Genomic DNA, 13,076 nt, shown 5'->3' with positions numbered 1-13,076 from the left:
TTCTTTTACCCATAGGTAGGTTCAGTTAATTTTGTCATTCCTCATCAATTTTGTCATCAAGCTGAGAACATACTTATGTCACTTAGAAGCAACAAAGTCAAGTCACTCCCATTCCCTCTTACCTGGGTTTTTTGTACCGCAAACTGGAAAAATAAGAAAAGTTATTTACAACTCTCATTTTTTATTTCATGAACATCGTACCCTAAAGCTCTGCACTTCAGTATGAAAAAATGGGATGAGGTAGCCTGTAAAAATACTTAAGGTGATTTCTAAAACCTATAACAGCTTTAGTTTGTTTTACTGATCCCAAATGTCTGAAAGCTTGACAGATTCATCAAACTGATGATTTTTTTCCCCAGCACTGGGAAGTCCTGTTGGGTGCAGAGAGCCTGTTTGTGCTAAGTTCTCCTCAACCCCCCAAATATCTACTGTAAAATCAAAAGGAAAGGATTTCAGACAGTGTATTGACTGACTTTGCATTGCGTAGAACAAATTCTGAAAATTGTTGGTACAGTTTTGATTAACAAACATAATTTGAATCTGATTTACTTCATAATGAGGACTAACTGTGATTAACAGGACACCAACAGTGTAAGCTATTTCAGCGACTCTCCTCACATCTTATTAACACCCTCTAACTTGTATTTACTACAAATAAATAACCAGGATTTAATCTGAAGGCCTACATGTCTACATAAATTTGGGCCTTAGCTGCCTGACAGTCTTTCTCCCCTTAAGATCCAGGAAGTTGAGATTACCCAATGTATCTGATCCCTCACTTTTATAAGAAACAGACATCCATGATGCTGGATGTTGCTGGCAAGCTTTAAGAGGTCTGTGCACTTTAACAGTAGTTCACCATTATGCTGTGGTACGTTTCAATTAGGAACTAGGGTGGGAATGTTTTTTTTCTACTTTGAATGTGGCAATATTCTGAATGCAGCAGACCTTTCCTGATATCTTTGGGAAGGAGGCAGATACAGTAAAGGCAAATAATAGAAATCACTCCAGGAAAGTAAAATTCTTTCATTCATATTTCATACTACGCCTCTCTAAAATTAGGCAGCCAATTTAAGTAGACGATAAAGCTTTACTGAATTCCACAGATTCAGTATCAGACAATTAGTCAAAGCCAGAGAGGCTCAGAAAGACACTGAAAATGCTCCAAAACCCCCCATAAAATAGGCTAAATGCCATTAAAAAAAGTATTTAAAAATTCAGTACCTGGAAAATTCTTTAGGGGCTGAAAAATCCTTGACTTTAGTCTAAACACTACTGAGCAACAACTGAAAACATCAGTGTTATCAACATTCTTCGCATACTGAACTCAAACCATAGCACTGTACCAGCTACTAGGAAGACAGTTAACTCTACCCAGCTGAAACCAGGACAGTATCGTGCCCCACGTTGGGCGCCAAAAAGGACTGTCGTGGTATAACCCCAGCCAGCAACTAAACACCACGCAGCTGCTCACTCACTCCTCCCCCACCCAGTGGGACGGGGGAGAAAATCGGGAAAAGAAGCAAAACTCGTGGGTTGAGATAAGAACGGTTTAATAGAACAGAAAAGAAGAAACTAATAATTATAATGATAACACTAATAAAATGACAACAGTAATAATGAAAGGATTGGAATGTACAAATGATGCACAGTGCAATTGCTCACCACCCGCTGACCAACACCCAGGCAGTCCCCCCGAGCAGCGATTCCCCGCCCCCACTCCCCCCAGTTCCTATACTAGATGGGACGTCACACGGTGTGGAATACCCCGTTGGCCACTTTGGGTCAGGTGCCCTGGCTGTGTCCTGTGCCAACTTCTTGTGCCCCTCCAGCTTTCTCGCTGGCTGGGCACAAGAAGCTGAAAAATCCTTGACTTTAGTCTAAACACTACTGAGCAACAACTGAAAACATCAGTGTTATCAACATTCTTCACATACTGAACTCAAAACATAGCACTGTACCAGCTACTAGGAAGACAGTTAACTCCATCCCAGCTGAAACCAGGACAGAAGCACATGATGGGTTTTCTGGTAGGTATTCTTGAGGTTTTCTGCCTTTTAATTCTTGATTGTTCATCCTTCACCATTATATTTTAATTTCACTTGTTATTAAATATAATAAATAAAACATCAGAAGACACTTACATTCCATTGTCTCCTATTTCAGCAATGTGAATATTCTGGAATTCATAAAACCATACAGGTTTCTTATATAACTACATCAGAGCTTCAGAACCAAGTTATATATTCTGCCAACACTGGAAATAACAAGAATTTTAAATGCTAGAGAGAAGGCACCCATGCCAATTATGGCAAATGGTCTTCAATAGAATGCCAGCATCAGAATAAACTTCCTAAGATGTGCATATTTTATTAAATGGCAAAGACTAATATGAAGCTCCACCGTGTTATTAAAGAAATAATAAGTGGAAAAAATATTTGTCTGTGACTAGGACACACTGGAAGGGAAATCCTCATTCAACTCAAACCAAAAGGTTCCACATACCCTATCGGATCTACAACTTAATTAAACACATCTTAAGTGGATACAAAGCATATGCAATGCGATCCTGCTCAGTCAGTCATTTGGCTGGGTTTTATCCAGTCATCTCTGCAGTTGAGTACTAACATGAACTATATCTGCACAAATCAAATGAACCACACCAGCAGGAAGTCTGAATATAATTGCCTTCTTCACATTGCCTATAGGCTCCTGTGTTTGTACAATTCGGTTAGTTTTCTGCGTCTCCTTTTCCTCTCCCTGCAGCAGCATCTGCAGAGCGCGCTGCTGCCTGTATAGCTCTGTCAATGCCTGCTCACGGTTTGTTAGCCTGGGCTTGAGTAAAAGAAAACTCCTGGCAAGACTTCCCCAAATACAGATACAAAATAGCTGTTAGATGACACCACACCAGCCTGGTATGGAGCTTTTTATAAAAGGCAAAGTTATGCACTAAGAAAAAAAGCTGTCAGATAGAGAAACAGGTGGTCTCTCTGCTTTGTAGTAATCAAGCTGGATAACATTGTGATTATCTGATTACAAAAACAGTCGGGTGTACACTGTACGTGGGGTAGTCAGTTGCTCTTGATGTTAACAAAATCACAAGGATTGTTGTGACAGACCAATTAAGATTTTAATACTGGGAATGGAAATAGCAATTGTGATAATGCTTCCAGAGTCAAAGCGACCTCAGGTATTTTGGGGTTTGTTCATTTGGATCTCCCAAGATCTCTCATCTGAATGAAACATTTCCCCCTGCCTCACAATTAATCAGCCAAAAAATTGAGAAGGTGCAGGCAAATTCAATTACTTTAGCACAATCATACTGCTATTACAGCATAATTTGTATTCAGTCACTGGGTGCCTTAAAGGAGTCAGTGTGGTCTGTTAGTAATTTGAGGACTGGGCTGTTTGGGTAGTAGCCTAGTAACTTTGAAGGTTCTGGTCATTGTTAAGAAACTCGTAATAGGTATGTGAAATACAGGCAGTTCCAGCCTCAATTAAATGGTCAGAGACAGATAACAGTAAAAGAAATGCAAGCCATCCATCATTCATAATGTTATTTGAAGTGCTCTGCAAAGGAAATAAAATTTCATGCAGACTGGGAGACTTACTGTACTTTCTGAGAATTTCTTCCACAGTTTGATTCGTGTAAGGTCACATTACCCCTTTTAGCTTCAGAAACTAGGATTGACTCAATCTTTTTTTTTTTCATTTCGGAGAAGGATGTCTATTTGAGAAACTAATGATATAATCTACTTAACTGATATACATTTAATAAGTTTATTCCTTCAGAGGAGGAGCTAACTTAAAATACTAGTAAAGAAGAAACAAATTTAATTTACTTCATTAAGAATCACCACCACTATCAGATCTCTTATCTAAATAGAGTTTTGGGTTTGGTTTGGGTTTTTTTTTTCTGTCCAGTGTAATGAACTTATTCATTTTGCAATCACCTAGATCGCTTTCCTCACAGAAAAAAAAAAGAAAGAGGAAATCCAACATATACAATGAAAACTGGCAGGTATTTTCCCTTAAAATAAAATTTTCAAATTTCAATACATGTCTTTTGTTACAGCAGTGCCCATTAAACTATTTATTTTTAATTAAAGAAAACTAAAACCACTCTTCTATCTATCCCTATGCTAGCAGAGAAACCAGAAGGTGAATTGTAGAAGGAAAGAGTTAAAACTAACTGGATGGATCAGTATCGTTAATAACATGTTTATTTAAGACATCTTTTATTATTTCAAACCAAAATTTCTCATGCAGAAGTGTGAAGCTATGGATAAGTAAGCAAGGTACACCATTTCAAAATTCGTATGACAGCATATTTCAGAAGATATTATAAAACCACCATGATTTTTAAAATCTAGGGTTTTTTAAACATGGATAAATCTATCAAATTATGTCAAATAATCATGACAGTACACTAAACTTTACATCAATGTATTTAGAATTAGCATTACTGCCTATTCTGGAACAACTCGGTACCTGTAACCTAAAGAACATGCTTACTATGCTCTACTCCACATTGGTAACTGCAGCCTCTAAGGCATTAGCAGCTGACTCCCACAGCTACAGTGAAACATTCAATACCATATAGTCATCCTTGGCCTGCAGCCAGTGTTGCCGCTTTTTCTGTGGATGCTTCTTCCCTTCCCAAGGCCCTAGCATCAGGCCACCTAGTCTAGATACCTGTGAGCCCTTCCCTCTGGTAGGATTACGGGATGTCTGAGCTCAGTTGACCGTTACCTCTTTTTGCGCCTGCAAATTGTGTGTACGTAAGATACGTAGGCCTTGGACTGGAATTTCCCAACATCTGGTTGTTTAGCTGAAGTGCCAGTTCAGACCAACCTGCCAAAGTCCATAAACCCCTGCTGCAGCCACCGTGCACAGGCAAAGCAACTTTGCCACTCACGTATGGCATACACGGTCTGCACAGGAGTAACAAACACGGTGTCTACAGTATGTAACTTGCTGTGTGCGCACTGTCCGTCCGTCAGGAGGAGCGTGAGCTGCAGGTCTGGGACATCCCGCACCCATCAGGTGTGCCTATTCATTCTCCTGCCTCTCTCTACCTCCTCGCTGTCAAGTATTGTTCCTGAGACACAGACCTACTTATGACGCCCGCAAAAAGGAAAAAAGAAAAAAACCCCTCACATCGCTCCACTTGCATGTTCTCGTCATCCATATTGTCTGTTTAGACTGCAACCTTTCCCATGAAGAGACTGTCACCGGAGTCTTTCGTACGTGCAGGGACTTCTGTTACTCCCAGCTATTATTACCGTGCTGCAGTCCTCTGGGCAGCATTAGCTGTAGGCTGCCATCTCCCCACCAAGGATACGCTGTGACCCTGGAAAGGTGAACTTTAAGAGAGGAATCTGAACACAAGCGAAACACACAAGGCGAACGCCACGGGTTTTTCCGGGTTATATGGCAAAATAACTATCGCCTACGAACACCAGCAGTCTTTTTTTTTTCTTGCCTGGCGCGGAAGCTGGGCACGCCGCATCCTCTCCCGCAGCCAGCCACCGGGGGGAGCGGCTCTCCCGGGCACGGCAAACGCTGCTCTCCTGCGCAGACCAAAAACTTTTCATCGGCGCTGGGCGGCAGCACAACACCCCCCGACACACACAGACACACACACACTACGTGGACGCCGACAGCAGGAACGCTCGGTGTCCGAGAGCATTTCCGCAATTTAAAAATATGACTCGATCAATACTTATATAAAAAAATAAATAAATAAAAATACTGACACAGAGCTAGCCGCGGCATGGCTAATGGGTTAATTCCATTTTAACGGCAGACCTTTACGAGCAAGGCGTACAGCAGTGCCCGGCACGCATTAACGCAAGCTTTAACACGCAGGGCAGGAACTACTATTCCTACGACCCGTCCCGCGTCAGCAAGGCCGCAGACAGCGAACGCCGACGGCGGTGGGGACCCCTCGGGCAGAAACGCCCGCCCCGACGGGGAAGCCACAGGCGAAACGGGGTCTCGGCGCCCACGAGGTGGCTCTAGCGCGGCGGGAAAAGAGAGCGGGACACACAGCGCGCCCGCGCCGCCTTCCCGCGGAAGCGGGGAATGGCAAGGGGCTGCGGGGGGGGCAGGCGGGGCCGCGGCGCCGGGGCAGGGCCAGGAGCAGGAGCAGGCGCTTCCCCGCCCCGGGGCCGGCCGCCCCGCAGGCCCTCCCCGCCGCCGGGCCACAAACACGCCTCCCGCGTGGGTGCCGTCCCGCCCCGCCGCGCCAGAGGGCCGGGCCGAGGCGGCGGGAGAGGAGAAAAGCGGCGCGGAGGAGAGCGGGCCGGGCAGCGCGGCGAGGCGCGGCCCGCCTCCTCGGAATGGTGCTGGTGGTGGTGATGGGCGTGAGCGGTTCGGGGAAGTAGGTACCGGCGGGGCCGGCGGCTCGGCGTTGCCGGAGCCCCTCCGTGCTGGGGGGGGAGTCTCGGCCGCCAGCCCGCCGGCCGGGGGCTTGTAACCGACTCTTTGTGCTTCCCCGCAGGACGACGGTTGGGTCGCGGCTGGCAGCGAAGGTAACGGCGGCGTCAGGCTCCCCGTTGGGCAGCGGGAGGTCTCCCTGTCTCCCTCCCTCCCGCCGGGGGGGCATCTCAGCCGGCGTTAAGCACCGCCGCTCGGCAGCGCGGCCCGCCGGTGTCCCCCGTGTCCGTCCGTCCGTCCCCCCAGCGCTGGGGGTGCGGGGTGTCGGCCCCAGCGCCCAGTAGCCGGCGCCGACTTTAACTTCGTGCCGCCGTGTGTCAGGTGTTGCTGCTGCTAAGCTGACTTTGTAGGTTTTTTTGCTAATTGTCGCCACATAAGTGGTGATTTATGCCGTGGTGTAACAGGCCCCTAATTTCGTAGGTGTCGTCTTTGTAAATTATTCTTAGCTCACCTGGTTTGGCCGAATGATCCATAATTCTATTTTTTTTTTTTTTTTTTTTTTTCCTTAGCTGGGTTGGAAATTCTATGATGCAGACAATTATCATTCTCCCGAGAATAAAAAGAAGATGGCAGAGGGGAAACCATTAAATGATGAGGTACCCTGTATAAACCCTGAAAGTACAGTCATCGATGCGTTTATGTTTGTAACCTCTGGCATGGTGTGTTGAAGTAGATTGTGCTTTATGTAGACTAGGCTGACTGTAAGCATAGGTGGAATTTACAGGTCTGCAGCTGGTAAGAGGGGGAGGCTTCTTGTGTTACAAAGGATTCTCCCTGAAAAAGTAGTTTATCAAAGTGTGCTTGGTAGCTCACCAGGGGTTTGATGCTGATTCAGGATTTGTCAGAAATCTCTCCCTCTGCATCAATATACAGAGCTGCAGCTTTAGATTATGTCCTGCTTCTTCTTATATTAAATACATGACAACAGACAAATGTCTGTACTGACTGAAGTACATTTCATCACTTTCAGTTACTGCAGTGATTGCTCCACAATCTTCTGTTTTATACTCTCCTGCTTTACATGTGCTTCCTTTCCTCTAGCCTGTGGTTCAGCCTAAACAGATAAAAATGGTCATGTTTAGTTTTACAATACTTAGGAATTCAGAGACTTGAGCAATTAGAAAAGTTACAAGATGACACCTCTTGAACTTTTTCTGGGAAATCTCTAGAAACATAAAGCTGAACTAGGGAGTTCTTCAAAGCACTCCCTATAGACTGAAAAAAGAGTATTCTAGAGTCTTGCTAAAAACTTTAATTTTTCGCTAGTGGTTGGAAGTTCATATAAGCCGGTATGTCATCTAAAGCAGCATTGCACGATTGACTAACCCATTGGTGTATGTTGCCCAGCAAGAGGGAGGCATCTGTTTTGAAACACCAGAGATGCAAAATTGTGAGGGCTGCCATGAATGCCAGTGGGAAGTTATTCTGTAATGGCAATAACAAAAAATTGTTGCATTTATTTGCCCACGTTATCTTTTGTTGCGCTCCCCCAGCAGTAACAGAATTGAAAGATGAAATGGGAGCAATTGTTTAGTGCTCAATAGGTATGAGAAAAGTTTGTGGGAGCTGAAAACCTAAAATAAGATTATAATAAGAAGAGGATCAATCACTCACATTGTGTTTGCCTAACTGAGCAAAAGTGTTGCAAAATTGTGGCTACGATTACATTTATTTGTGATTGCTACTGACATACAAATGATATAATCAAGTTATTGCAGATAACTAAATTTAGATCTATCTGTTCCTGAAAACCTGAACTTTGATCCAAAGAATTGTGTGTGTACGCCAAGATATAAGGAAAAAGAAATAACAATTCAGGCTGTACATTTGAATTGTTTAATAGAAGCAAGAGAGAAGTTGACTGTCCTTCAAAGGTTTACAAGGTGCATGCTACGTATAGATATATATTACTTCCATCAGATACTTGTAGGTATCTGTAATACAAAAAGTACTATTCCACTAAAAACATCTTCCTGATAATATGCCTAGCACTTCTTGTTAGCCTTCAGGCAGTGGTACAAATCTACATTAGCAAGAAAGAGGATCAAGACTGAACTTGCTGTACAGCTTAATGCTAACTTTCATGTCTAGTCAAATGCTGTAGATGTTAGAAGCAATTGTTTCAAATCAATTTCATAAATAACTTTGAATGAACTTGTTTTCTGTCTAGGACAGGATGCCCTGGCTTTGTGCACTGCATGATATACTAAGGAGGTAAGAGAACATCTAGCTTTAAGGAGTTTGGGCTAAAGACAAAAAAAGTGTCCAAAGTATTTTTCCCCATTGCATTCCAAAGCAGAAATGTATGTAGTAGTGTAAAAACATTCTGCAGGTAGTAAAGCCATTCTGTTTTCACTGATCTAAGCTGTCACAGTAATTGCTGAGGCTGAGATAATCCCTGAATAATAGTGTTGGGAAAATTGTTGCCAATGATAGTTGTTTTTCTGCTGTCTGTGTAAAAATAATTTCAAGGATGCAGTTCAGTAATAAGCCTGACATTAGCTACTTTACAAAGGATGTAACCACAAAATACACTGATATTGACAGTAGGGTAAAATTTTGTAAAATATTGTTAGTGTGAGTAAGATACAGTGTAAAGTTTGCTTGACACCATCTGCCATAGGATCCTTACAGAGAAGCTGATGGAAGTAAGGGCTGGATGAGCAGACAGTGAGGTGGATTAAAAACTGGCTGAACGCCCAGGCGCAGGGGGTGGTGATCAGTGGCACGAAGCGTAGCTGGAGGCCAGTAACTAGTGGTGTACCCCAGGGGTCAGTACTGGGTCCAGTCCTGTCTAACGTCTTCATTAATGATCCTGATGATGCGGCAGTGTTCCCTCAGCAAGTTTGCAGGTGACACCAAACTGGGAGGAGTGGCTGATCCAGAGGGACCTTGACAGGCTGTAGAAATGGGCTGGCAGGAACCTCATGCAGTTTGAGAGTGCAAAGTCCTGCCCCTGGGAAGGAACAACCAGTACAGCCGGGGCGGGGGGGCACCCAGCTGGAAAGCAGCTTTGCAGAAAAGGACGGGGGGGGGGGGGGGGGGGGGGGGCGGGCGGGGGGAGTGGTGGCGCGTGGTGGACTTCCAAGTTGAACATGAGCCAGCAATGTGCTCTTCTGGCAAGACAGGCTAGCCATATCCTGGGCTGCATTAGACAAAGTATTGCCAGCAGGTTGAGGGAGGTGATCCTTCCCCTCTCCTCAGCACTGGTGAGGCCACACCTGGAGTACTGTGTCCAGTTCTGGGCTCCCCATTACGAGAGAGACATGGACATACTGGAGAGCATCCAGCGAAGGGCTGTGTAGGTGAACGAGGGGACTGAAGCATCTCCCAAATGAGGAAAGTCTGGGAGAGCAGGGACTGTTTAGCCTGGCTTTACACAGTGGCTGTTACTTGCTTGTGTACATCAGGTGAGCATACTTCATTGGAGCGTGGGTTAATTGACTGAGAAATTTGTCGGGATTGTTATGCTGGATCCATTGCTTTATGTTACATGCTAGCCCAAGGCCACTGCCCAGCTCCAGAAACTTTGCAAAATCAAGTATACTTTAAAGGAGCCTAATGCCAATGTTTAATTACTAGTACTTGTAAGTAACTAAGGCTGGCATTGGTTTACCTAGGTGATAATAGTGGGTATTCTAAGTTCTTATTTCCCTGTGAACCAAAATCTGATGAACACAGCATGATTTTTAAATAGGTTTATACCTAATTTTAATTTGATTACAGAATGTATTTTCTTAGACAGGCATTTCAGTCACTCTTCACAGAGACAACTAATTCTGGATTTGCTTTTCAGTGGAACAGACATACTCATGGTTTAATGCTTGCTTTATTTTAAGAAACTTGCCATTAAAAAACACAAGTGCAAGGCATTACTTCAGCTGCATCCAGTCCCTTGTTTAACTTGAAGTGGCCATATATGCAGTGCTGCCAATGACTATGGTTACAGGAAACATAAAAGATAACGTTACAGTTAAACCTGAGACAACAAAAACAGGTATTGGAAGTATACCTGCACATGTACTTAAGAACAGAGCTCTGTACTGTTCAGTAGCCACTTCCTGTCTGAACAGATGACTATAGTAATTTTATAGATAATGAATGGAGTTTGTATGGATATTCAGTTGCTGCTGTTCTCAGCAGTTAAGGAAATGATCATGACACTTCTTTGTGCTAGAATTGAATTTAATTTAGGAAAGAACAGTGGCTAATAAAGAATGCCCCCAAGATTGAGATTTTACTAGGAGGCTGGCTAGCCTGACCTCACTTTCAAATCACACCTTTACCTGCATTGGAAATTTCGTTTCAAAATCCTTTCAAAATAACAAATGCCACTGCTGCCAAGGATGCAGGGCTTGTCTCCCTTGTTCAGCAGAACTAATGAGCCATATTGTTATACCAGATGTGGATGGGGGTTTTTTTTGTTTTTGTTTTGTTTTCTTTTTGCTAGAGAAGACGCATTTGGACAAGATGCAATTCTGGCCTGTTCTGCACTGAAGAAGATGTATAGGTATGTGTTACTTAGTGGAGCATTTGCAACTGCAAGCAACCAGCCAGAGGAATCAGGAGAAAACAAAGCACTGAAGATCCTCTTTGTTCATTTGGATGGGCCTACAGACATCATTGCTGGCCGCCTGGAGAAGAGGAGAGGACATTTTATGCCACCTGAACTACTTAAGTCTCAGTTTGATGCTCTGGAGCCTCCTAGTGCACCAGAAAACTTTATTACTGTCAGTCTAGAAAAATCTCTCCCTGAAATAGTGCTGGAAATTGAGAGCATAATTTTTCAGGGTGAGGCTTTTCTGGAGTAAGTTTCTAAATTACACATGCAGAAATTCCCTTAAGGATATCAAGAGTATGAAACAGTTTTAATTGATTATTAAAACAACTTATTTTTCCAGATACTTAAATGGATTGCAATATTAAGAGCTGATTTACTACACTTGGTATTTTTATCATGGCTCTGTAAAAGACATATAAGATGAAATTTTCAAAAACTCAACTTTTTAAACCCTTCACCATATGAAGTTAAAACTCCCATTTTAGGAAAAGCCTGCTTTTGAAAATTCTGCCAAGGGTTACACACAATAATTTATTATTTTCTTCATTTTAATTTCTACTCTGCCTAACATGGAGGTAGGCATATCTGCTATTAAGTAATGAAATAATTTAGAGCTTTATTAGAAACAAAGTATTTATTTTTCTAGAAGTATAAGAGGCAGGAACATGCATGATGAAGTTCCGTGCCTGACACTACCACTGTCTCACTGCCAGATTTTCAGCAAGTTGTATCTTCTGTCTTTGTGTCTGTGCTAACCTCACCGGGGCACTGGTGACTTCATGAGTGCTTTCGTGAACTCCTACTGTATGCATTGAACACCAAGCTTAAAAATGTGAGAAAAAAGGTAGTGGTGGTGAAGCAATTTGCAAAATGTAGTTGTATGGAAAGCTTTAGAAATAAAGTATAAGTTGCATCACATTGCTCTGAACTTGCGTCTTTCATGTACAAAGCGTACCCACAGATGAAGTGCAGCGGAGAACGAGTCAACCAGTGATCTAAGATACTGAATACAAGATTGATAGACATTTCCTTCTTTTAGAAAAACTAACTTAGTCTTTCACAGTTGGATCTTCTCCTTGACTTCCCTTTCCTGGTGTGCTTTAGTCTTCTACCTCAGCCAATGTCCAGTCCAATATATGCTTATGGATAGGTGTTCCTACAACTGTTTTAAAGCTTAAGATCAAACTATTTCTAATAGGCATTTTTCACATTTTTTTTTTTGTGATCAGAAAATTCCAAATATCCAATCAGTTACCAAACTCACAGAATTTAATGTTAAACTCCTTTTTAATTGCCAGAGTGTTTTTTAAAAAGTTCGTTATGCCTTGTTACACAAGAGGTGCCTTTTTAGCTTAATGAAAACTGTAGATAGTTCCTGTAAGAAAGATTCAAGTCATATCTGAATAGAGTCATCCCCATGTGCTATTGCACATGGATTATTTCTAGTGTGTCATGCAATTATTTTTTTTATTTCTAGGATGATGGATGAACTCCTTTAGAAGCAAAACTGATGCTTCAAAGCATCATTGGTGTAATTTTCAGCTGGGTAGCTCATTGAAAGACGTTGGTTCTCATTTTATATGAGTAGTAGGGTGTTTGTGGTTTACTAGACAAACTACTGTGCTTAGATCAGTGCAATAAATGGGTATTAGCTGACTGAAAGTGGGCGATTTTAGATACAGATTAGGGATTGTAGACATCAACACACACACCCAGAAGTGGTCTTTTCCTGTTTGTTCATGACCTGGAGGGAGAATACCAGGCAGTTACCAGTTTTAGGCTGCTGCTGTACACTACAGCAGCACTAAAACCACTTGCTCTCAACTCAGAGCCTGTTGATTCTGAGAGCCAAGGTGCAAGCTTAAGACTCAGAGGCAAAGTTAAGTGCAACAGACAGGCATGTCTGGCTGATTCTTAACACCCTCAAATTCCAGAGACTAGGCACCTCTTCAGACCAAGTGACTTGTCAGAACTGTTAAAGTTTAGTAGCTATGAAAACCAAAGAAATAATAGTACTCTCTTGTGGTACCTCTGCTTTTAATGAAGTCTTCATATTTTCCCAATACACCGTTTT

General features: G+C 42.8%; 1 protein-coding gene across 1 annotated transcript; it reads left to right on the top strand.

Annotated features, from left to right (window-relative positions):
- Window positions 1–6,300: 6,300 nt before the first annotated feature.
- On the top strand, window positions 6,301–11,997 carry IDNK (IDNK gluconokinase). Its single transcript, XM_052778673.1, has 5 exons — window positions 6,301–6,385; window positions 6,506–6,536; window positions 6,951–7,037; window positions 8,612–8,655; window positions 10,892–11,997. Exons 1-5 carry the CDS (start codon window positions 6,345–6,347, stop codon window positions 11,250–11,252), a joined length of 564 nt encoding a protein of 187 aa, XP_052634633.1. The 5' UTR covers window positions 6,301–6,344; the 3' UTR covers window positions 11,253–11,997.
- Window positions 11,998–13,076: the final 1,079 nt, after the last annotated feature.

The sequence above is a fragment of the Harpia harpyja genome, chromosome Z (assembly GCF_026419915.1).
Source record: "Harpia harpyja isolate bHarHar1 chromosome Z, bHarHar1 primary haplotype, whole genome shotgun sequence".
Lineage (NCBI taxonomy): Eukaryota > Metazoa > Chordata > Aves > Accipitriformes > Accipitridae > Harpia > Harpia harpyja.
The sequence above is the reverse complement of the archived record's forward strand: the minus strand, read 5'-3'. Positions and strand labels throughout refer to the sequence as shown.

Bases quoted from the DNA above. Each gene is read 5' to 3' on its own strand.
- IDNK (XM_052778673.1), top strand. From the start codon at position 6,345: ATGGTGCTGGTGGTGGTGATGGGCGTGAGCGGTTCGGGGAA. The intron at 6,386-6,505 runs GTAGGTACCGGC...GCTTCCCCGCAG, and splicing joins GGCGTGAGCGGTTCGGGGAA to GACGACGGTTGGGTCGCGGC. The intron at 6,537-6,950 runs GTAACGGCGGCG...TTTTTTCCTTAG, and splicing joins GGTCGCGGCTGGCAGCGAAG to CTGGGTTGGAAATTCTATGA.